This window comes from Dermacentor andersoni, chromosome 3 (genome assembly GCF_023375885.2).
Source record: "Dermacentor andersoni chromosome 3, qqDerAnde1_hic_scaffold, whole genome shotgun sequence".
In the NCBI taxonomy this organism is placed as follows: Eukaryota; Metazoa; Arthropoda; class Arachnida; order Ixodida; family Ixodidae; genus Dermacentor; species Dermacentor andersoni.
In genome coordinates, this window is record NC_092816.1 from 85,980,064 (window position 1) to 86,005,183 (window position 25,120).

The window sequence follows — 25,120 nt, forward strand, 5'->3', positions numbered from 1 at the left end:
GCCTCCATAGAATCCTGCGGCCCTTCCGCGGGAGCCCAGGAGGAAAAGCGCGCCGTGCGCAGCCGGCGGGCGAGGAGAATCGAGGGGGAAAGCGCCGGGAGGAGGAGAGTGTCGCTACTTTCAAATTATCAAAATTATCAATTAATCCTGCTTCATGCACCCTAAACCAACTTAATCCTGCTCAATAGTCCCAATCTACCTTAATACACCCTAATCCACCTCTATCAACCCTAATCCAGCTCCATGGTCACTAATCCACCATAATCTACCCTAATCCATCATAATCGGTCTTAATCCTCCTTTATCAATCCTAACCCACCTTAATCCAACTTAATCTCCATTATTCACCTTAATCCTCCCTAATCCTCGTTCATGTACCCTAATTCACCCTAATCGGTCTTAATACCCTTTCATCAACCCTTCTTAATCCACCATAATCCGCCTTAATCCACCTACACTCACCTTAATCTTTATTCATGTATTTTGTATTTACACTTCATATAAAAAGACACGCAAATGCCTCGTGGTTCAAAAATTGGGTACAGCGTGCTTCTGGCTTATATATAACAAAATACCAGCTTGTTGGTCATTGATTTGTACTTACTGGCGTACAGTGCTAACAAATCCTACATAAGAAGGGCTTGAAATTAAGCTGTCAGGGTGACATTTCAGAAATCACATTGGATTAATTCAAAGACGAAAAAAAAGTAAATGCTTTATTTGTTTATTTCAAGGTACCTTAGTAAGGAGGGCACCATAGAAAAAATGACAGAAAAAACACACAAGAGCCAGAAATCCTTACAGTAATAATGCGCTTGAAAAACAGTGTTACAAATAGAACTGAATGAAGAAACAATAATATTACTCAGAAAAAGAATGAAAAATACAATTCTTGGTAACATAAGAATCGGTGGATTGCATGCGTATAAAACCAGCGAAATATGCGCATAGTTAAAACACACAAACAAGCAGCAATGAATAAGCTACAAAAAATCTGCTTGTAAGGCAGTGCTAAACTTAATAGAAATGCGGCAAGAAATAGAAAAAAATATTACATATAATACAATCTTGCAAAACACAGCAGTCAAATGCGCTGTGTTCTGCTAGGAATAAAGAAAGAGAACTTTAAGGGTACTAACTATGCATGCATATTTGCAGGAGATTTTAGCATCGCCTGACAACCTTCAGCTGCCACGGCAGTGAGCCTTCTGCAGACATAAAATAGTCTGCTAATTCGTCCCTCATTGCCATGGCAGCCGAAGTGGGGCGGTTGTTTGACGGCACTGTCTTTGTGCCAATTTCATTGACAGTGTGGCACCATTCTCCGCCATGCACTGTCTCGTCGCACAGCGTGTCGCTGTACTCACCAGGGCAGTAGGCAGCGTCTGCCATAAGAAAATTGTGCAAACGCACGGCAGCCTGAATCATGTTGTTGAGGAGCTCTGGCGCGCCTTCTGCCGTTCCAAGAAACACCCGCCACCGGGAGACTAGAATGTCGAAAGCATTTTCAACGCACCTGCGTGCCTTCAACAAGCGGTAATTGAAGACCTTTTTTCTATCATCCAGCTTCCTCCCAGGGTAGGGCCGCATCAGGTAAGTCCGCAAAGGGAAGGCTGCATCCTCAACCAAACAAGGTGGCCACTTCGGAATACTTGAAGGCAGCCCCAGAGCACCCTCTTCAAATACTGCCTGGAGGGGACTCCTCTTAAAGAAAGAGGCGTCTGAATATCGGCCTTGGGCTCCGATGTCCACCGTTAGAAATCTATAGTTGGCGTCTGCTATAGCCAGCATAATTGGTGAATAGAAACCTTTGTAATTGTAGAAGTCTGAGCCGCTCTTGTTAGGACATTTGATCGCAAAATGCTTGCCATCAATGCTCCCTACTGTGTTTGGAAAATCCCGTTTGTCATGGTATTCCTCTGCTATGTCGCGCCACCTCTGTGTGCTTGGGCGTGCGAGTACCAGGGGCCTCAAGCAGTCCCAGATCGCTGGTAATGTCTCCTTCAGTGTGCTAGCTACAGTAGATGCATGCATTCGGTAGCTCGATGCAATGTCCTCCATGGACCCTCCTGTGGCCAAAAATCTGCAAAGATGTTAAAAGAGCAGTCCGTAAAATTATGGTTCCAATATTTTGACAACTATGTTTACACTGAACCCAATTGTTATCAGCATAAGTCTATTCTTTAATGCCTGCATCGCGTTTCACAGATACCATAGCGCCACGGATATAGCAAGAATGGTTCATCGGTGACTCAATATAAGCATACCTAGCGAGTACTATTATAGGCTTCGAAAATTTTCGGAAATATAAGCGATCACTTAAAGAAACAAGAAAACGCGAACCAGTATTTACTTTAATCTCATACATGGGGAAGTTCAGGGAGGTGAGCACGTGGGTTCCGTACTTCTGAAATTACGAAAAGTTGGGAACACGAACAAAAAAAGAAAGCATATTTTCGGGAACGAATGGTTGCTACATGTTACCAAAAAAAAGTAATTTTCTAAAGCTACAGTACACATGAATGCACGTCGGCTCGTGGCCGCATCGGCTAAATTCTAGGAAATGTGATCAGCATATATTTTACCTCGATGTCACCGCGAGCCTTCCTGCCGGTGAGATGGGTCTCCTGTGAGTTGGAGGATGAACAAGCCCATGGTAAACAAGGCTCAGCAGCTTGTCCAACGATGCCTTTGTCATCCTGCGTGCGACAAATGCATGAAATTTACGCATAACATATTTAACCGAGCTGGAGCTACACAATTCCGAAAGGAGCAACGTTGTCATTTACCTGAAATACTTGAAATGATATTCAGGGTCACTGTGCCGCAGCTCCTGTACTAGGTGGTGGTACTCTCCACACTCTGGACGCTTGTCAAATATATCCCTTATGTAGAGAGACCTGTGCCTCTGCGACGCAGACGACGCACCAACAAAGCGAGAATAATGTTTCGTCTTGCGGAATGTGTCTGCGTCCGTGCCATCGCCGAGCAACAGTGCAGTCCGCGGTGGCGATCGCTACCGACAGAGAAATCGCGCGAAAAGATTTGTTTCGATGTTCCACGACAGGCGGCACGGAGCGGCGCGATGTTCTGCGCATGCGCTACACCAGCTGCGCGGCGTTGTACTGTAGGGGGATGGACATACGCCTTGCGCGGCATTCCCGACCTGGCGTATGGCGTATGACCTGGCGTACGCAACCACCGCGCGCCGGGTCACGTCGAAGTGTATCAGCGCGCCGTCGACGAGCCCTTTCACTGCCGAGTTCTCGCTGCCACTCGTAGAACGCTGCCAGTTCCTGGGGGGAACGCACAACGCGTGGCCGTCCCATCCGTCTTCTGAGGATGAACTGAACGGGAACGAAGCCGGCGCAGCGCGCGCGGAACCCTTCCCTGCCCTTTCCCTCCCGGCGGAAACGAAACAGCTGATTGGTTGTGCGCGTGACGTGAGCGCGCGCCTATGCACCTGGAATCCTTGCTAATGACTCACGCTCATGCGCCGGCGCAGCTGTAAACTCATCAAACCGCCCTTTCCAGCAGCTGCTCTGCTCTGGCAGCAACTGGGTTTCTGCGTGAACAAATCGCCATCGAAGCTTGTGAACCAATACAAGCTTCGCTTGAAAAATTCAGGTCAGTGCTATGAACGTATGTCAATGGTTCTGCACATTCGACAAGGTAGTTTTCACCAACATATCTAGGGTAGCTCGTGATTACACAATGAAACTCAGCAGCCAGACTTGTACGTAATATGTTTTATTCATTTTTGATGGTTAATATAGACACAGCAGCGCTATGTCGACAATCATCGGAGGTAGTGACTGTTTTAGTGTTTCCGTTCCCTTTGATTACCCCTACCTCCTTCCTTTTTTTGCTCTTCCTGAGCTGCGCTACAAGCCTAAAACAGTCATGACATACCAACTCGCCCAAACTGCCACGCTTTTGACCATCGGAGGTAGATTCAATAGTTCCGGCATTTGATGATTCATCAATTTCAAACCCTAAGGCGTGTAATCGTTTGGCGCGGCCGATTGCAATGCCTTATCACAACCCCACCACTCACCCTTCGGTTCAATATAACAGTGTGATTTTGCGTTTTCAGTATGATTAGGTGATCCAAAAAACTGGACAGGATACATACAAGAAGCGTATGCTGAAATTGGTTAGGGGGAGAGCTTCCAGTTTGGCGCGTCCCGCGCGTCGTCCGCCACAGCGCATCGCGGTGAGGCATACAAGAACATCGTCGTTGTACAGGCAGGGTATACGTACCTAATAAAGAAAAGCATTACATGCGCTGGCAACATATTCCGAAAAAGGTTTGGCTTCAGCTGTCGTTTAGCTGAATTTCTCGACATGCAGCGGAGAGCGCCCACTTTAGAAAGTGTTCCAGTACTTCTTAAGTGATGACTTGCACAGAAACTTGAGGGCATGCACTGCACACGTTCTTTGCAATTCAATAAACTCCAAAGAGTGTCATCATTTACGTAGGACGAATTGCATGCGAGGCTGCCTATAGCACACTTACCGAAACGCATATATCTATAACATACATATACCGGAGCAAATTTTCGCAATAAGGTGAGGCATGTGCCTGATTCGGCAAAAGTGTGAAGACGGCTCAGCACAATATATTTACCCAGCAAGAACCGCAGGGAACGTCCACCTTCCAGAAGGGTTGTGATTCACAGCAGGTGGAAGCATTGACTAGTACGTCCGGGTGGTCGAGATAAGCAAGAGACGTTTACAACTTTCGTGGGGAAAATGCAGGGAAGAGATCGACAGAGCCGCAAACGTCATTGAGGAATAGGTAAAAACTGTACAGTGAATAGACGTGAATGTTTTGACGAAGACACAAATATCAAACAGAGGTAGGCTAAGTTTTCTAGACTATCATGAATGCAGTAAAACCTGATTAGCTCAAACCGGCTAGGCGACTATCTGTCGGCGCGCCCGATCATCCTCATCGTGCGACCTCCGCTCGGGCCGAGTGTACTTGAAAAGTAGCTCAGGAAGTTGCGGGTGAGGCTTCTCGGCGCTAGCTGCCACGATCTCCACCGTGGTGAAAGGATGATCGAGAGCCAGGTTGCACTTTGCCGCGCATGTTACAGGTTCTGGTCGCACTCTCTGTGTCCCTTCGCTTCTGTCGCCCAGGTGCTTCTCCGTAGCGGCCCTGGGGACATCTTCCTTGGAGCCCCGAAATCCTCAACCGCGACACCACCCCGTGGTATGAAAAATCAGCAAGACTCCGAAACCTCGATGACGAGGCGACAGAAAGTCATCTAAAGCGCATCTGGGAAGTTCATGCTGGAAATCGGGAAAAATACCGGCTTCGTGGAAAGACACGGACGTCACGATGATTCCGAAGCCAGGCAAGCCTACTGCCATCCGAAACCTTCACCCGATTTCTCTCACCTCTTGCTCAGGAAATCTATATGTAAACACGTGGTACTGAACAAGTTTTCGCCCTACTGAAGAGAAAAGCTGCATCCCCGACCCCACTTTCGGCTTTCGAGCGCACTTTTCGACGCAATTAAGGAATATGCCGTATTTACTCGATTCTAAGCACCCCCTTTTTTTCACGATCGCGATGCCCAATGTTAGGGGGGGGGGGGGGGTGCTTAGATTCGAAAAATTTAGAATGACCCCCCCCTCCCTCTTTCCGCTACGACATCACGACGAGACGAGACAGGTGCGAGAAATAACATAAACAACGGCGCGAGTCCGGCTGTACGGCGTACTCGCCCCACGGACGCCATTCCACCTCGGGACTCCGACAGCTCCGGCTCGATTACAGAGTGAGCAAGAGCGCTTGGCGGCCTAGGCTACGCGCTCCTCTAACAAATAGGGGGGTGCTTAGATTCGCATGCAAACTTTTTTCCCAATTTTTTTGCGAAAATAGAGGGGAGGTGCGGAATCGCGAAAATACGGTATACTCTCACAGATTTATGAAGAAGTCATCGACTGACTCAGCACCAATCGCGAGAGTGCCATCTTGGCCCTCGACGCAAACGGAGCATTTGAGAAAGTCCTTCACGAAGCGATATTATAAAACATTAGGAATACGACGTGCGGGGAAATAATGCTAGACTACGTTCGTGACCTTCTCGCAAGCAGGACGGCAGCGGTAGGCCTGGGCAATCCTCGGCTCGGACACTATCAAGGTTCCAGCCAAGGAAACACCTCAAGGGTAATTGATCTCACAGCTACTCTTTAATATTCGTCATGATGGACCTGACGCGGTACCCAAAGCAGGTAGCAGACATAAGACACGCGCTGTATACCGATCACTTTACTATGTGTATATGTACAGGCTCACGGGGACAGAAGCAGCAGGACGCACTGTAAGAAGCCATCAACTGGACGGATAAGTAAGTACCTGACTTGTCGGCGACTTATTCTGTGCACAGCGAAGATGGAACTCCCCGTGCTTGAGGAGGAGAGGACGCCCTCAGCAAGACGCTCCAGACCCAGTTAGTAACCACGCTGGACGGTAAAACCCATCCCAAGGTAGATACCCAAGGTAGATATGTTTCAAATACCCGGTCTCACCATCCAAAATGGTGGCGCCAGTCTCCCCACCGTCCAGAAGCTCCAGGAAATTGTCACCTAGGTCACATATACTCGTATAGAGGGTCGCCAACCGCAAACACATACTCTACAACTCGCACAGGCGCCCGTCATTTGCAGAGTGACCTACTGGACACCCTATTGACGAGGCAGACATGCTCAACGTGCTCATCAGGAAGACTTACAAACTGGCCCACTCCCACCGATGACGTCAACAGAGAGGCTCCTCAAGCGCGGCGTCCATAGCAAGTGCGAGGAGCGAGTAGAATCGCATAATTCCAGCCACATACAACGGCTGCGACTCGCACCCACTGGCGGAGAAAGGCACCGACGGCTAGGACAGCGTAGACGAAAAACACAAGAGCATGGAAAGGTTATACACTGCTATGTTAATTAAGAGAAAATGAGACATCCACCCAATCGTAGCAATTGCTACGAAACAGACCCATACGGGTTCCACAAAAGAAGAGCCTCGCAGTCGAAGAAAAATTCCTCCCGGTGCAGGACTCGAACCCGGGACCACCGCATTTCTGGGGCAGCCGCTCTACCATCTGAGCTAACCTGGCGGTTAGCAGACGGAAGGGCGAAGTCGAATTTGTCAACAACTCGAAGCAAAGGCAAGAGTTTGACGTAAACGTTCTGCGGAAATCCGCAAGCTGCAGAGAATTAATTTATTATGGGAAAATGAGACATCTACCCAATCGTAGCAAGTGCTACATAGAAACCCGTACGGGTTCCTCAAAAGAAAAGCTACGCAGTAGAAGAAAAATTCGCCCTGGTCCGGGACTGGAACCCGAACACCTTGCGGGTTTCCACGGAACCATTACGTGAAACTCTCGCCTTTGCTTCGAGTTGTTGACAAATTCGACTTCGCAATTGCTACAATTGGGTGGATGTCTCATTTTCCCTTAATTAATTACATCTCTCCACCTTGCGGGTTTCCGCAGAGCTATTAGGTAAAACTTCTATGTTCTTGAACAGCGTAATTAAATATTTGCCTGAGTAGGCGTGGGCACGCACCATCGGACCTTTGTGAGTCATGTGGGGATGTAGAATCACTGGACCATTCACAGTGATTCTGACAATTTCTCCGATGCTGAGCGGAATCGAGCCCACAACAACAAAGGTTCCACAAGGACATTTCGCCTGTATTGAAATGTGCTTGCCACGGCTGGAAATCATAGCCGCGACCTCTGCTTACATAGCAGCCAGGCGCAGTAGCCGCTAACGCACCACGGCGAGTATTAAAGGTGTGTTTCGCAGCACGGAACCTGCAGGCAAACCAGGACTTCATCGTCTATACATGCAGATATATATATGCGTCATAGCCCTACCAAAGTACCAGAAGAATGGCGAGGCGGCATGAAATATTCTACTTCGTCAAAGATGGGAGGTAGCTGCGGGTCGTTCAATTAAAACCGCGTGTATACTACCGATGGCACTGCGGCCCAGGTGGGCATTGAGAAGCAGTCAGGGATCTAGAGGCTCCGCGTGGGCAACAATCGTCGCGTCTTTCTCAGCCTGTAAAAAGGGACCAAGGAGGCGCGGCGTTGGAAGGTGGTGCGAAAGCGTGCGTAATGAAGTAACGAAAGCGTCATTATGCTTGATGCGTACGACGAGCGTATAGACGCGTTCTCGTTCCCGAAGAGCGCCACCGCAGGTCCCGTGTTCTCCCGGTTCTGACGTTTCGTACGTGCAGAGGTCGGACTACGCGCCCCGCGCTTGGCGGAGTTGCTTCCGTCACGACGCGGACGGCATTGAAAAGTGCTTCGGCGCCAGTGCAACAGAACTGCGCAGAACACGGGCCTGAGCCCGCCAATAGGAATGCAAACTGAAGAGAGGGCAGGTGGTACATGTGGACCTTTCCTGGGGGCATTCCGCGGAGTCCGCACTCCTTCGCACGAGTAATGTAATGCACGTGAGGTTACCACGATCGCGCTCGTACGTGCTCGTGAAGAAGGTGGGCACCGCTGACCTATCCTTGAGAGGATTGCTTGCCGGTGTGATCACTCCCTGTGAACCCACTCGCGGAGAGAGTGTTGATTTGTCCGGGCATGGTTTCGCCCGCCGGTTACGGTTGACCCCGGCGGTGAAGGGCCATCGCAGTGCCACTTTATTTTTTTTTACCTAAGCAGCAGCTATATATATATATATATATATATATAGCCTAAAACCAACTTGGGTCACTTGGTACTTGCCGCCCTTCCACGAATCTCTTTGGTGGCAACTTGGGTCATTGGTTATGTACCACTAAATATGTACCCCTGGGTATATGTGCTTTTCATAATCATTATAACATATAAAACGTATCACAAATTACACACTCGTGATAGAATGCATTACCGATATAATGCACAAATTGTACATAAAACAATGAACACCCATTCACTGTGCAAGAAGTTCACTTTCATCACAAAAGAATGCTGTGTGCTTAGTTAGAGTAATCGTTGATAGGGTCTGCCCGAATTCGCAAAAGAAGTTCGATCTTCGAAACATTACATTCCCTTCACTTGCCGCCGCGCCGAAGTTGGGGACATCGGAAACGCGCGCTTGCTTTGAGCAATGCCGCCATTTTCACGGCTTAGATATACAGTGCACACCGCTAAAGTTTCTATGCGTTAGCATTCTTAGGGCACTTCACGCACTTTCCGAGGGCCATCCATCTATGTATGCATGTTTCTATCTGACCCTTTTCCCGCGTACCTGGGTCACTGAGTGGTCCGAGGTCGGTGAGGATCAGATCAAGCTGCTGTGCTGAGGTGACAAGGTTCAAAACCAACCATAGAACCAGCCTCGATCACCGAGTATGTGGCAACGGGCACACACGTGCAGCGCTTCAACAAACCTCTTTCACGCTGGCATGGGTCACTGCAGACGCGGGGCTAGGTAAGTACCGCTGCTTTAAAGGCGAGTTGGATTTGCGAACTATCGGAGGCCGACTTGAATTTCCGAGTGTGTGCCATCCCGTCTATACTAGTCTCCAATGAACGTCTCTGATGCTTGGGTAGGTCTTTGATGCCTTTGTCTTTGAACGTCTTTGATGCCTGATGTCACTGGGTAGGTGCCACTTCGAATGTGCTGCTCTACTATGACGAAAAAAGATGCCCTAAATTTATCCGCTACTGAGCGTAATCGAGTACACGTCACAAGCGTTCCTCAAGGATGGCAACCCGACGTTTTGGTAGGCTGCGTCATGATTGCATTGGGTATGTGCCGCTCTTCAATGAACCTCTCGCCAACTTCGGTCACTCTCAGCATGTGCTACTGAGTGTGCAGCAAACGAGGGAACAATTCTCAGCGTTCGCTGGCACCGGTGCACTACGCCTCTCGTCTTAGAGGTCACGCGTGCACCTCTCGGCAGTGCCACTAGATGGCGCAACGTGTCCAGAAAGCAACGCGAGAGAGGAGCCCGCCTGCCGCATGACGCGTTTCTCAGCGTCCGCACGCAACAGCGCGCCATGCATTGCGAAAGCCGCGAGCAGGCTTTGCGGCAGCGGCACTAGAGGGCGCTGAGTGTTCTTAGGGAAGCGCGACGGAGGAATCCGCGCTGAAGTACTCACCTCATACATAACTCGGTTCGACTGTAGCAATATCTTCTGTGGCTATATTGGTTTAACACTAACGCATTACCGTTGACATTCATCGTGAGATGCATTCTGCCACACTGTTTTTGTACGGTATCTTTTATAATGCAGTAACTATAAATGCAGCAAAGCGGACGTTGAGACGATCGTGACGCCCTCCGAACGTGTGCGTTTGGAGAAGAGCGGAGTATTTAAGCTACAGCTCTCGTCAAATGCATGTTAATCTGTATGTAGGAATGCGATAAGATTTTGGCATAATTGAAGAAATTTCGGGTATACATGAATGCACCCGCATTCAACACTTAAGTACATAATATCGTAAATACTGAAAACGCACTATACCATGCCGCTTCGCAAACGCCTAAAAAGTTCACCATATTTAGTCGCAGTGCACGAAATAAGTATTCACGCATACAGCCAAGCATACCCGCCGTGGTTGCTTATAGTGGCTATGAAGTAGTAAAGGCAAGGCGCAGAAGACCAGGACTCTGGAAGAAGAACACAAACGACAGGACCAGCGCTGGTCCTGTCGTTTCTGTTCTTCTTCCTGAGTCCTGGTCTTCTGAGCCTTGCCTTTACTACTTCAAGCATGAACCAACTAGCCCAAGCAAGAGTTTTACTTGAGTATAGTGGCTATGCCGACCCCGCACCTCGTGCTTACACGAGGTGGCGGGATTAAAATTTGGCCATGGCGGCCGCAGTTCGACGGGGGCGAATTGCGTGAACATGTGTGTGCTTACATTTAGGTGCACGTTAAAGAACCACAGGTGGTCCAAATTATTCCGAAGTCCCTTACCACGGCATGCCTTATAATCATATAGTGGTTTGGGCAAGTAGAACAGCACAATTCTTTTAAGGCCTAGGCCATGAAATGAGAAAGATGCTTGTAAAAGAGTTTTATTGTGCTTCTGCCTGCACTGGTACTCCTCAGCGTATAGCGTTTAAATCAAGGTTGGTCTCGGATTGTCATTAATAGTATGAAGAGAAAAGCACAGAACGGAACTTAGATTCGTGTTATAGCAAACTAAGTATAGGTAAATGAAGTTTTTATACACTTAGCGATCGAACAGAAAGAGCGATTCTGGAGAAGTATCCCATTTCTGTAGATCTGCCTTGATTGGTTTGCCCTTGATCAGGAAATGGGATATTAAGGCTACAATTAGGACAGCAGCGCACAAAATCAGTGGGAGGTCAAACAAGTCATCTTTAGGAAACATTTCCTCAGAGACTGCGGTAGGTCTGAAGCGGGGGATAGTAGGTAAACAAGGCGCACTGTCGCCCGAAAGGCGAAGCATCGATTGCGATAGCATATTAGTAGACAGCTATATGAAGTAAGTATAGTAGTTATACCAGCCGTATAAACTCGCAAACATTCGCTTAATAATTGAATTAACAGGCCTGGTGTCAGCGCGCACAAGCAAACACGAACACATCACACTCGATGAGCTCACGCACTCGCTGTCAAAACGGTGGTGAGCAAGCGCGACGGCAGCAGCAGCGAACCGAGTGACCTTCCTGCGGTCTGTCGCTGCGACGCAAGAGCGGCGAGAACACAGAGCGCACAAAGGTGTGAGCCGTCTGCAAATCACCTCCAAGGTACGACGCGGGCGATCGCGCGCGGCTATGCAAAGCACGCACTTGTTGGAGGAGTCAGACCGTGTTATCCGTGCGTGCCCGCTGTCCTTGCGAGAAATACAATTATTGGGGGAGGGGATCTTAGGCACGACATCGGCATCTGGCCATTTTCTGAAAACCTTCATTAAGGTACACGGCCAAAATACACCGCGGGCCAGGCTATGAAGGCATTTGTTGGTTTTCTGAAAGACACGAAACTTCATATGCGCGACTGTGATAAAGAGTTCCTGCTTAACTGTCAACTTTTGATTAATGCCTTTTCTTTTCATATCATGATCATCACCTACGCTTTCTGCCTTTCCTTTGGTCCCCCTTTCGCTCTTCCCTGACACACACACACACACACACACACACACACACACACACACACACACACACACTCACACACACACACACACACATATATATATATATATATATATTATTTGTTTGTTTATTTCTCTGTCTCTATCTCTCTAGAATAGAAAATGAAAAAATACGACTGAAATTGCTCGGCGGAGGGCAACCACATTGAAATTCTTTCGATAGAGCCTGCAGCATCAATAAATAAATTATGTTTCTCTGACGTCTTAATTAAGAGCGCATCGTTACTTGTTACAGACGGCAATTATCGATGAAAACACAAGAACGAATAGCAGAAAACGCAGAGAAGTCGAAGCAGAAGAAGTTTGGACCTCGAGCTGCTGCACGCGCCTCGATTCTCTGCTGGCCGGCAGCTGAGCGGCAGATTCGAGAACCATCGCGCTCCGGCCCCCTGCTGCTTCCAGATCTTCAGCCCAACATCGCGTAAGCACGATAACGGTGCACCATTGACCGTCTTATCAATTTCCTCCGTGCTGGTAAACATGGGCATTGTGACGTCGTCATCGCGGAAAGTTAATGCGATAGACTCCTTCTATGACAACGAATGAAAACCTACGGGGGCGGAGTTTCTGCACATTGTGTTACCGCGCCAAGTAGTCCGGCAGAGTTTGACGCCAAGGAGACCGGTGTCACACGGCCACTTCCGATCGCGATCGAGCCCGAGCCGGATCGAAATTCTCGATCGCAATTGGCTGTCTCCTACAGCTTGCGCAAAGGAGTCATTCGCGACCGAGAAATTATATCCTGATCGGGCTCGATCGCGATCGAAAGTGCGCAGTGGGACACCAGTATTGTTTAAACCTCCACACAAGGCACTTCTGGCTTTTTGGAGCAGACTTTGATTTAGCGTAAAGGCTCCAGGTGCTACGGTTTCGCATTTGCCAAAACGCGGAAGAGAAACGTGACAAATAAGCCGCATTTAACACCGAGCGGTTGTTTTTATTTGTTTGTTTGTTTTATTTTAGTACGCCCACTGTAGTAAATGTTTGTTTTTTGTTCCCCAAACTCAACCTCACTTTTTGTCGCCTACGAAAACAATTTAAATTACGTCCCTACATATTGGATTATTTGCGCGAGCGGACATCATTTGTGAGAAAAAACTAAAGCAATCCGTCTCCGCTAATTCGACTATTTACAATTAAATTCTTATTTAGCAACACATACGCCGCACATTTATATTGACAAGTTCAGGTGAACTGTGACAAAGCGCTATGTTCCCGTGTTACCACATTGCAAAAACGGCCATGTAGAGAGAAATAAACAAAAGTGGCGTGGAATTATTCGTTCAATTTACCCAATTACTCGCGCGGTACCCAGAAACGCGGCTCTCTGTCCATAAGCCTTCGCTCTCCCCACGAGGTTGTTCGGATCGAGCGGAACACCCCGAGGCGCCCTATAGTTGGTTCACTGCTGTGGGCTTTCTTCATGTTCTTCCTCTTTGTTCGGTTCGTTTCCCGTCTCGCGCAATAAGTGCCAGTCCCTAAGTTGTTTCAATGTTGCGCTTTTCGCAACTCCCGATTGGACGCATTAATCGTTTCAGCAGCCCTAGGAGTGAGACGGTCCCTTTTGTCGAGCCGTATATGGCGGTGCTTTCATTTCACATCGCCCTACTACGTCACAGGAGGGATTGCACCGCGAGCCACACTTCGTGGGGTCGCGTTAGGGTGGCCCGGTAGCCACCCTAGCCGGTTGAGTGATGAGGCAAATCGGAACGGATAATTCGAATCCGGTTATTTCGGTCTGCATGACCACTTTGAAGTGCAGATACCCGGAAAGTCTCTAGACTTTCTTGCGGCGATCCCCTCGACTTAAAAAAAAAAAAATCATGGGGTTTTACGTGCCAAAACCACTTTCTGATTATGAGGCACGCCGTAGTAAAGGACTCCGGAAATTTCGACCACCTGGGGTTCTTTAACGTGCACCTAAATCTAAGTACACGGGTGTTTTCGCATTTCGACCCCATCGAAAAGCGGCCGCCGTGGCCGGGATTCGATCCCGCGACCTCGTGCTCAGCAGCCCAACACCATAGCCACTGAGCAATAACCACGGCGGGTGGACCCTCCCCCCCCCCCCCCCTCTCGACTTTTCAATATAAGCATGAGCCATATAGTTTGTAACCAAGCAGGAAATGAATGCAATTAGTTTAATTCCTAAATAGCTTTCGTTTTTTCGCAAAGGATGTCCACGTGGGCAAATAATTCATATGTTGTGATATATTTCCAGTAAATTGAGTAGGCCTATCTTATTTTTAAAAAGCAGTGCTCGTATATATATATATATATATATATATATATATATATATATATATATATATATATATATATATATATATCTTAAACAAAATAGTGCTGAAAGAGTATGGGCACCAAGGCTGAAAATTTCTCTCTTTACCCGCAAGCAGAACAGAATGTACATCTGGTTGGATCCTCCATGACCCGAGAAAAATGCTCGGGACCCACAGTTTGAGAAATACTGCACTAAGCGATACTTCGCGCAGGGTCTGTGTCACTCTTTTCTGTGCACATCGTCTGAGCGCTGGTCCTCTTTAAATTTGAACGAAGCTATACTGCGGTGGGTGCTGCGCGAGTTGTGTTGTGTTGTGTTTAGTAACATTATGTAACATTGTTACAACGGTGTAACCATGTGTCTCATAATGCCAGTAACCGATTCGCGAAGAGCACACGGTCGCCAAATGCGCAGGGCGCCCGTACTGCACATTTCAATATTCGTGTTGCGTCTTCACAAGGCCTCCGAGATGGCGACCAAGGGTGCACGCGCAATCTCGGAGGCCACGCTCTCCCTTATAGCGCTGTAACCACGTTTCGCAGTGCCAGTAACCAACTCACCCAGGTTTCTGCAATAGCAACATGCTTTAGCTTGAGAAATTTTGCTCTCGATTTACAAGTACGTATAGGTGTGTTCATTGCCGGCTGGTATAAAAGAGGGCCCCGTTGATTAACATTAAATATAATTTGCTTTTATATTTGTTGAATAGATGGATAAGTTTTCATAATTCTATTCGTTTACAATGTTGTGTTTATTGTATAGCTATATTTCTAGACTTTATAGCGTATCTTAAATATTTTTATCTGTTTGAAACCTTGTGTTTATTGTGTATCTCTATTTGTAGGTTAGACAGTGTATTTTACATAATTACGTTTGTTTGCAACGATGTTTGGTATTCACTGAAAGTTATTCTACATCGAATGAAGTTGGCTGCTCTGAATAACCTGATGCTGTCCACTGTACAAGTAAATTTTATTTTATGCACGTAATAACAGGAGGTTTCGCATTCAGTCTTCTGACTGAGACCTCCTTCTGTAGTTGTTTCTTCCGTAAAACGTGTACTTCAGATTTCCCAAAATAAAACTGAACTTTCAATTGACCAGGCAACCTGCGAAGCACGCCGGCCGTTCCCGGTATATACGCGGCGGCAGGCTAATTATAACTCGGATATGACCATGATGCACGCAGTGCAGCCCAGCCCGTGACATCCGCCATGGAGGCCTCGCACGCGTCCAGCACGAGCCGCTCGATGCTCATCTCCGACGCGCTGCGCAAGTACAAGATCATCGTCGGCTACCTCGTCTTCGTCGCCATGCTCGTCGGCGTCTTCATCGCCAAGGACCGGTTGCTGCAGTGCAGCCTCGCCGTGGGCGGCATCGTGGTGCTCTGGACGCTCGAGCCCATCCCCTATCACGTGGCCTCGTTCGTGCCCCTGGTGGTGTTCCCGCTCTCCAACCTCATCCCGGCCAAGGAGGTCGCCATGAGATACATGAACGTGAGCGGACGTGTGCATCCCGGTCTTTACGAACAAGGCGTTATAGTTACATACCTATATATGACGTGCGGGCATTACGGTAATTTTCGAGCAGCCGTACGCTAACTTACCTAAATTACGGTTGTATCCTTCCGACTTTTCTTGTTATATTTTTCCTGGATGCATAAATTGACATCAACAAGAGGGAAATTTACGGGCGGAAAATATACGTAACTGCGGCTCCACGTTTTATACGTCGCAGCACGTAAAGCGTGATAACTGCAACCGACATTATTGAAGAGCACAATGACCTTGTAAATTAAAAAAAAGAAAACATCGATGGTGCCTTCTGACAGTAAACAAATTTATAAATGCGCGAACAAACGACCAGAGAGAGAGAGAGAGAGCATACAAGGACCACCCCCCCAGGCGCAGGCTTGCAACTAATATTTATTCCACAAAGACCACATATAAGTACATCCCAGAAATATACCACTGCGCCTGCTCGGCAGAAACATACTTACCATAAAAACTTTCTGTTCATGCAATGCACAACCTAACTACGCTCCTCAGTAAACCTCATCCCACCATTGTGCAGATAAACTGAGGTGTGGCTGATACAATAATAGTTACGCCTCGCGTAACTATCTCGCTCGGCTATCTCGGCACCAGCACAATATCGTTACTTCTTTCAGGATCGGCTTACACGGGCATGCCAAGCAATGAGTAGGTGAACGACGATATTGGTCATAGTTTTTCCATTGACAAAGAAGATTTGTTTTATTCGGTCCCTCACGTTTCATAGCTTCAGGCTGTTAAGCATGTATTGAAGTTAATGGCGAAGCGTCTTTTCAGAATTCTGCTGGGTTGAGTGTTGATAGGTTTTTAGCGTTGCTTCTGTTTTACCTCAATTCTATGCGAAAACACCCGTGTACTTAGATTTAGGTGCACGTTAAAGAACTCCAGGTGGACGAAATTTCCGGAGTCCTCCACTACGGCGTGCCTCATAATCAGAAAGTTGTTTTGGCACGTAAAACCCCATAACTTTTTTTACCTCAATTCTACCTTCGTACAGTCTGTAGAAGAATTTTACGTGCAGAAACAGGGGCGTATGCACAGGTTCCTGTGTTTCTCCTATTGTGTGCAATATTTTCTTATCGGAATTAGACAAAGCGGCAAACAAAGGGATCGACCGTGGCCAGGTTGTTACTGTATTTCGTTAGGTCGACGATTTTCTTGTACTTTAAAAAAAAAACGAGGCAGTTCCACGTATGACGTCGCCATCGCAAGTGTGCACTCCGCACGTCTTTCAGCGCCTTGGCAAAGGGTTGACCTTTACTCATGAACTAGCAAAGGATAATGATATCCAGTCTTTAGGCAACGCTATAGCCTTCTGTGACAACCATGTGTGCTGGGAATATAACCCAAGGTCCCAAAAGAAATTGTTGCCCTACGATTCGGCTCATTCGAAAGCGGTGGTGGCTATAGCCACCCAGTGTATCAAGACAGCCTTAACGAAGCCATGAACACATCAATTACAGGAAAACTTTGACAAACAGATTGTAAGGTTAGAAGAAGCGGGTTTCCCGCAATCAGTAATTTTACCAGTAGCAGAGGCAGTGCTTAAGAATATTGAAACGAAAAACAATATTAGTGAAGCTGCAAGGGAACGCAAAGATAAAAAAGGTAAAGTTGTGCCTTATGTTCACAAAACTTCCCACAATTCAAAAAAAAGTTGTGAAACGATATGGAGTTGAGGTGGCGTTTTCGGCTCCTGGCTAGCTTGCTGGAATGTGCTCGCGCATAGGAAGAAGCACGAATAGGTCCCAAGGGTGCGGAATAAAGCACACCAATTCCTACGTAGATTGCAGGGCTGTGGTAGTCTATCAGATTCCGCTATCATGTGGCAAAACCTGCGTAAGCCAAACAGGAAGGTACGTGAATGTACGCTTGCGTACATTCACACACGTCACTAATTTTTATTATAGAACTACATGAATAGCCTCTCAATATCTGTAAAGCATGATTGCCGACCAGCTGGTTAAGATGCTGCTCTGTGAAAAAAAAAAAAAAAAAGATGCAGCAGATCTAACGTGCCCTGCTGGAAGCTGTATACGGCGAAGCTTACGATGCAGTGTTCACGCGCGCCTTCTCATCTGGCTCAAGGATGTCCCGAACGAGGAGCTCTGCAATGCAATGCACCTTTGAACGCAACCAGGGTTATAGGGGGTGAAAGAGGCGAGGTGGTTTCCTGCGCAATTCGTTTGGCTCAAGCGACTTCCCCTTGGAGGCGTAGATGCGACCGTCCACGCGGTTGCCAGGCTGTGCAACGAATGCGCAAAGTGAGGTCATCTTCTCTGGTGCCCTCCCTCCCTTCTCATCGCGGCTGTTCCCGTCGAGGTGGTCGAGGCCCCCTCACCCTCTCCACCAGCGGCCAACGGCCCGCAAGCGCAAGCCGACTTCCTTCCTCTACCTTCCACTGCTTCAAACGAAGTATAGTGTGTCACTGGTCCGAGATGGTGCCGATGTCCCGCAGCCGAGTGTGAGATATTCAACGATGAAGCACGAACAGCAGCAGCAGCGGCAGCAGGCGGCAGCTACTGTTAGGCAAGAAAGCCCGGGATGGTTCGTAAAAACGATCTGATAACCATTCCACTCTGTGAAGATGGAATGCAGCGAAAGCTGACGACAGTCAAAGTTCTCAAACGAAAAGCAAAGTGTTTCCCCTCCACCGCGGGTCAGTCCGAAGACAGTGCAATATAGGGCCGACCCGCGGCGGAAGTGAAGCAGGCGTTAAGCACTCCCCATACGTGGGCCGATCCCGAAGATTCCGAAGGGCGCGTTACAGGTTCTCGAGCCCTCATTGGTATGTGCCATTGAGCTTGGACTCTTTCTGCACTATCACTATATATAGGATCGGCCCACATGTCGATTTTTTCTGTTGACGGACGCCGGAAAAACTATGGAATGTTAGTCATATAGAGCTTTCGCCGTAAAAAGCTTCGCTTTAAATAGGTTATTCAGAAGGCTGCTTTATGGAATGGAGCTTTCCATGATCCCTATATAAATGATTGCCGAAATAAGTTAGGACGTAGGGGGGAAAAATGAAAAGCTGCTGGTTCACTAATTGAACGCCGTAAACAAATGTAAAGGCACGTCGCAAGGAAAACATCACTGGTCGTACCTAAAGGTTAATTACATGACTACACCGGCAAAAATATCAAATGACAAAATACAAGCAAATCTGAAAGGTTGTCTTCTTTGCCACGGCCGTGACGCTCCCAAAGTCTCGTATGCGTGCTACCTGTCAAGGGACCTCCTACTATAGTTCCATTGGCGGGCTGCACGCTGGCTCCCCATATTTACAGCTTCCCCGAGCGTACTGCACCTAGTTGAATACTCACAGCCATGTGACCAACCTGCGCTCTGTGTTCTGCAGGACGACATCATCCGGGCGCTGTCGGGCCTGTTCATCTCCATCCTGCTGCAGACGTCCAAGCTGAACCGGCGCATGGCGCTGTATCTGTTGCTCGCTGTAGGCACCAGCGTGCGATGGCTCCTGCTGGTGTACATGTGGCTCGTGTTCCTGTTCGCCATGTTCGTGACCGACGCCGCGGTGACGGCCATCATGATCTCGCTCGTGGACACCCTGGTGGCCGAGGTGTACGCCAGCAAGGTGCGCGTGCGCGTCGTCAAGCTCAACAAGGCCAACGAGGAGGCCAGGCTCAAGCAGCAGCAGGCCGCGGCCGCGGCCGGAGCCGAACAGGAGGCCCGCGCGGCGCTCGAGGGGCAGGACATCGCGCCCTACGGTAACGATATCGGCGCGAGCCCTCTATATACAGTGCACCTTTTGCCTCCGTCGGTAGCACTTTATTTAAAGCCGTCTTTCATCCAAATAGTCCCCAGTGGCGGCGCCCTCTGAAAAAACAGATGCAGATCTTGAAGTCAGAAAGAACAGCGCCAACTAAGACGATCACGAGTGTGAGAACGACACAAGACAAGAGCCATCCTGTGTCGTGCTCCCTCTCTTGATCGTCTTAGTTGGCGCTGTTCGTTCCTAATTCAAGTATGCACCATCTAGCCCAAATGAATGTTGTTCCGAGATCTTGAAGGCTATGCTTCTTTTTTTTTCTTTTGCTGCAGTGGAAGCGATTGCGCGAGCCTGATACACGTCATAGACGTCGGGTTTTGAACCACACCCATTTCGCTCGTTTTTCATGGTAGTCGCTGTTTCACCGCTGCAAAGGCAGCGATGTAAATGGCATGTTCTCTCGGGCAACTTAGTTGCGGGGCATGTTCGTAACCGAGCGCCAACTATGATAGCCCGTTGACAAGAGCAGGCTATCCTGCCAATGCGTATATCACCGCTACAGATATTCTTGATAATGGTTCTAGAGCTGAATTCACGAAGCTTTCCTTTCGTACTTTCGTAAGTGTTTTTTTCCACTTGCCGGTCGCCTTGAGTAATAATAGTCCAGCGTCAGGATTTGAATGTGCGCCCTGTTCTCTGCGGAATTACGCGATGAAACAAGGCTGCCTAAATATCCTGACTACAACAAATATGTGCCTGTAAACGCATCATTCATTTATTAAAGCGAACAGCCTTCTATAGAAGCACGTGGCTATCTCTTACATTGACAATCGCCGTCGATGGTTTCTGCAGAGTAGTTTTGCCACTATCCAAAGCGCTACAATTTAAAATAACGCAAGTTTGGGCATGTGTGTTCCATTACTGCATCTAGCGTACAACGCAAGGCAAGGACAGAGTGAAAACTGACGAATACAGGCGCCAACCTCCAACAGATTTATTTTCAGACGCGTCACACTCATATATACGGGGTTTTAGTGACAGCCTGCGCATCTGCATTCGTAACATTTTGGCGTCACAACGACGAGCAGCACAAACAAAAGGAGCGAAACCTACAAGTTTATGAGATGCTTGGGTCGCCCTTTTCGTCGATTCGTTCACGGCTTGATGCTGATCCGCCACCCCGTACTGGACTGGGATAATAGACGTTTAAGGTATACGCAAATGAAGAAGCAGACAGTAGCAAAACTGAGTTAAGAATGTAGCAATTCATTTGGCGAACTCGTACATGCCGGGGAAAACCAGCGACACTCGGTGCAAACCGAAAGCGAGCACTGTCGGCGGTCGTCGAAAGTGTCAACTGCGGGTCAAGCGCGTCTGCTATTTATACACGACTCGTCGAAGATTACAGCGTAATCGCTGTTGCTCGCGTGCCTTGCAGAAAGTGCAACGCTATTCGCATCCCGGATGCAATCTGATTATGCGAGGCCCTGCGACAACGTAGGCAACAGATGGAATCGGCGAGAACGATCGAGAATGTTTTGATACAGGCAGGCGGGCGTCCTGCGCCGGGCGACAACTTTTTACATTAGTTAGCGAGTGACCGGAAAAAGATAAACAAGGGCGCGCGTCAACATACTGAAGTCAACGGCGGTCATTACGACAAATGTGTCCTCTGCAGACATTAACGACTCTGTTACTGAACGTCTATGTGTTTTACCATCTTATTTCTTCACAATTCGGTGCAAGCTTTTGGAAAATTGCAGCCAGAGCAGTGGTTGTCAAAGCCTGTTGTAGTTTCTTTTTTCTTGTTTCTATTTTAGCATTGAGTAACTTAAATGTATGAAAAGATATATATGAAGACACAGCAGATGTTTTTACGTGAAGCGATGTTGCTAACCTTTTAGCAATCTGGACTCAATGTTTATGAACCCATTAACGTGTTCCAAGGTGTTAGCGTTGTTTGTGGAACTAAAAACAGCGAGAGATGTGATGCGGACGATTCACAGGTTAGACCAATAAAGCACGTATTGGACGTAGTAACCCTAGTGATCGTACACTCCTTTAATAAATGCCTTGACTCAGGCGTGTTCCCTCGCCGAGTGCAAATAGCTAACTTCTGCGCTGTACAAAAAAAAGGACGATACGATAAAAAGTCTTTGTCAGATTACAGACCAGTTTCCGTACTGCCTACATTTTCTAAAGTTCTAGAAGAAGTAATTCATATTGGCATCGATCATTAAATTTTGTGAGACCGACAACATAATCACCAAAGCACAGTTTAGTTTTTTTGAACCACACCCATTTCGCTCGTTTTTCATGGTAGACACACATACACAACTTTGCGTTACTTGAGTTAAAATAATAGTCTACACGGTGCTTTGAGTATATGAAAGCTATGCTATGAATACTGATGGATTTTTCTCAAGCTTTGAAATATATCAATCATAAACGACTTTTGGTAAAACTTGACATACGGTTTCCGGGGTCCAGTGCTTTGACTTCTGTCGTCATACCTTGCATACTGCCCTCACTGTGTCCGCATACATACCCATAAATACTCCGTTAAATAACAGCGGGTGTCCCGCAAGGCAGTATTCTCGGTACTCTCTCCTTTACCATTGCTATAAATGAAATATTTAACACGTCTACGAATGCACAATATAGTATCTATATAGGCCGATGACGTAACTTTACTACATTCATCAAATATGGTAGGCGACACGAATGAAGAAGCAAGTTCTGCGTTGAAAGGTTTGCACTGTTGATCAGCTGTAAATCATCTGAAGATTAATGCGTTCAAAATCAAAGCATTAATATTCACGGCTAAATGTAAACAATTTTCAATGTCGTCTTATTTATATTATGACTCCGAAAACATTTACTTCGTAGAAAGCATACGACTCTTAGGTAGGCATTTTATCAAGTCGCCTAAGTTGGAATAACCATGTAAATGCTGTTGTAATTAAGCTATTTCCTATAACAGGAGTAATATCCCGGCATCGACACCACCTTCCAATTGAAGTCAAAATATTTTATTGTATAATTCGATTATTTTTCTCATACGTACATTATTCCAGCTTGTATGTTGAATAACCGCTGCTACTAACTTGCAAAAATGTTTCATGTTACAGAAGAAGCTATTAACACGCAATATCTAATGAAAGTATTTTCGCCCACGCAAATGAGCTGTTCGATAAGCACAATTTGATTAAAATTCGTGATATTTATCGCGCTAGACTTATTGATAGTTGATTGATATTGGTATTGATGATATTGGTAGGCTTATAGACAGTATTGACAGGAAAGAAATAAGAGCTAATATCAATAGCCTGCGCATTCTGGCGCATCTTCATACCAATGTACCCATGTATAACAGCAGACACTCAGAGCTTTGCCACGTTACGAAATGCCTAACTACGGAGTTGAAAGTATAAATAACACACTACCACGACTGTTAAACAAGCCTTATATGTATGTGGATGTATGGAACACTTCTCGCAGAACTAATTCATATCGTTCCGGACGTGTCTTAGATATGTATTCAGTTCATTCTATGAAATGAGTTTGCTTACGGTTTTTGCACCATGTTAGTTTGTTGAAATGTGCATATGTCATCAGTATGCAATGCAATCGCATTATGTATTGTGTAAGGCCTTCCGTATAAGCGCTTATCGTTTGTTGCATTAGCATTTTAATGGGAGATTGATTTCTTTCTTTTATCTCTGATCTATTCAATGCTGCTGTGCCTTTTTCTTTGTCATTTTAATACCTCGGCGTTGTTGCTCATGTACCAGTTCATTTTATTTCTCGTGAATATCCATTTTTTGTTTTTCTTCCTATTTGCCGACTACGGCCACACGCTGTAGGGGTTGACGGGCTCCTCAAGCTGCTTTCCTCAGCCTTCCCCCAAGCAGGAAGGAGAAACGAAAGTCAATTCAGCTCGGCTGATTGAGCACGTGCGAAATTTGGAAATTTGAACGAAACAAAAATTTGCTGCCCCCTCTTGATAACGAAGTTTAAATCTCGATTGCATTCACACACGCACACGTCAATTAGCGCGCTGAAATTCTTGTATTTTTCTTTCCAGCCGACTACGATCACGTGCTGCACGAAGAGCAGACGTAAGCATTTGTGTAATGCTTTTTGTCCCGCCAGTTTATGTCGCTCAGTGTATCCTATACATCGCATAATTTAGCGCATAAATACATTTCGCTGAGCAGTGATTACACGCACATTTGCCGCGACCCCCTTGGATGGTTGCGCAAAACTATAAAGCGGCTTGAATGCCTTCGATGCTAGTTGCGTCAGATTACATGCGGCGCACGCTTGCTGTGCACAAATGAATGTAGCGTTACGTGCACCTTTGCAAGGCAGAAATTTATACGCTTGACCTATTGCTCTGTTGCGACAGAACTTATTTTTTTTTCTCACATTGCTTCTTTCTTTTTAAATCACCCTTTTTCTCGTGGCACACATGTGCTTTGTTGGCCGCACACACACACACACACACACACACACACACACACACAAACGCCATAAACAGCTTCGCTGTAAACAACAGTTCCTGGACGAACTGGTGGGCCAGTTGGTTATGCATATCTACTTGAACACAGCGCACGATTTATTGTGCGCTGTGTGGTGTCATTACTCTGTCAGTCCCTGTCGATTTATTGTGCGCTGTGTTCAAGTAGACAGTTGCAGTATACGGTGTGTCCCAGCTAATTCCAGCCAAGGTGCTCAACTAAAAAAAATTCACGCAGAAGCTCCTCTGGTAGTTTTCTTACGTATGCGCAAGCATTGTGCCACTTGCTCATCTCCACACATCCCAGAGGCGTTATATATGCTACAGGACTTGATCCGACCAGTATAAACCCTTATCAACCCTCATCGGTCGTTATCAACCTTATCGAAAATTCGCTTATCATGTTCGATAGCGACCATGATAAGGAAGGTTCAAATCAGATAGGATTACGATTGTATTACGAATTAGTCACAGTTAAATAAGATAGAGATAATTAAGGCACTCGGACCCACGAACTCGGACCCACGAACTTTGGTGTTCAGGTAAATTTAGCGAAGCCGTTGCGAAACCACGACTACATTTGCTTGATGGTTCGGATGCCTGTTTCGAACTTTGCTGAGCTTCTTCTTTCTTTGTGTGTTAGTTTCTTTCTTTCTCTCTCTTTCTTTCTTTCATTATTTTTTTCTTCCTTCTTTCTAACAGCTTGGCTAACATAATCTAGAACACGCTATATATAGGCTTGATCGAAAGTTTAGCACACGTGCAATTGTATAGTCGCTTCTTGGTACAGAATTAGTTGTAGGACATCGATATCCCCTATATACAAATTATTATGGGGGTTTTCACCCTCGCTCGTATGCAATGTTAGCGTCTACGCGCACATT

General features: G+C 47.0%; 2 protein-coding genes across 2 annotated transcripts in view; one reads left to right on the forward strand and one right to left on the reverse strand.

The window, feature by feature from the left end:
• Positions 1 to 691: 691 nt before the first annotated feature.
• Positions 692 to 10,204, reverse strand: LOC126542772 (putative nuclease HARBI1). Its single transcript, XM_072286851.1, has 7 exons — positions 10,192 to 10,204; positions 9,265 to 9,315; positions 6,534 to 6,600; positions 6,371 to 6,391; positions 2,790 to 2,900; positions 2,586 to 2,699; positions 692 to 2,083 (listed from the first exon to the last, which is right to left on the reverse strand). Exons 1-7 carry the CDS (start codon positions 10,202 to 10,204, stop codon positions 1,165 to 1,167), a joined length of 1,296 nt encoding a protein of 431 aa, XP_072142952.1. The 3' UTR covers positions 692 to 1,164.
• Positions 10,205 to 12,312: 2,108 nt separating this feature from the next.
• LOC126542731 (sodium-dependent dicarboxylate transporter SdcS-like) overlaps positions 12,313 to 25,120 on the forward strand; it is a 43,780-nt gene continuing 30,972 nt past the window's right edge. The window contains exons 1-4 of the mRNA XM_072286852.1: positions 12,313 to 12,566; positions 15,618 to 15,924; positions 19,343 to 19,712; positions 23,802 to 23,835. Coding sequence (XP_072142953.1) covers positions 12,394 to 12,566; positions 15,618 to 15,924; positions 19,343 to 19,712; positions 23,802 to 23,835 — 884 coding nt within the window. The 5' untranslated portion in view covers positions 12,313 to 12,393. The remainder of the gene's footprint in view (positions 12,567 to 15,617; positions 15,925 to 19,342; positions 19,713 to 23,801; positions 23,836 to 25,120) is intronic.

Excerpts from the sequence above, each read along its gene's own strand:
- LOC126542772 (XM_072286851.1), bottom strand. Across the intron at positions 6,392-6,533 it reads ATTTTGGATGGTGAGACCGG|AATAAGTCGCCGACAAGTCA; the intron begins GTATTTGAAACA and ends CGCTGTGCACAG. Across the intron at positions 2,084-2,585 it reads AGGCTCGCGGTGACATCGAG|ATTTTTGGCCACAGGAGGGT; the intron begins GTAAAATATATG and ends ACATCTTTGCAG.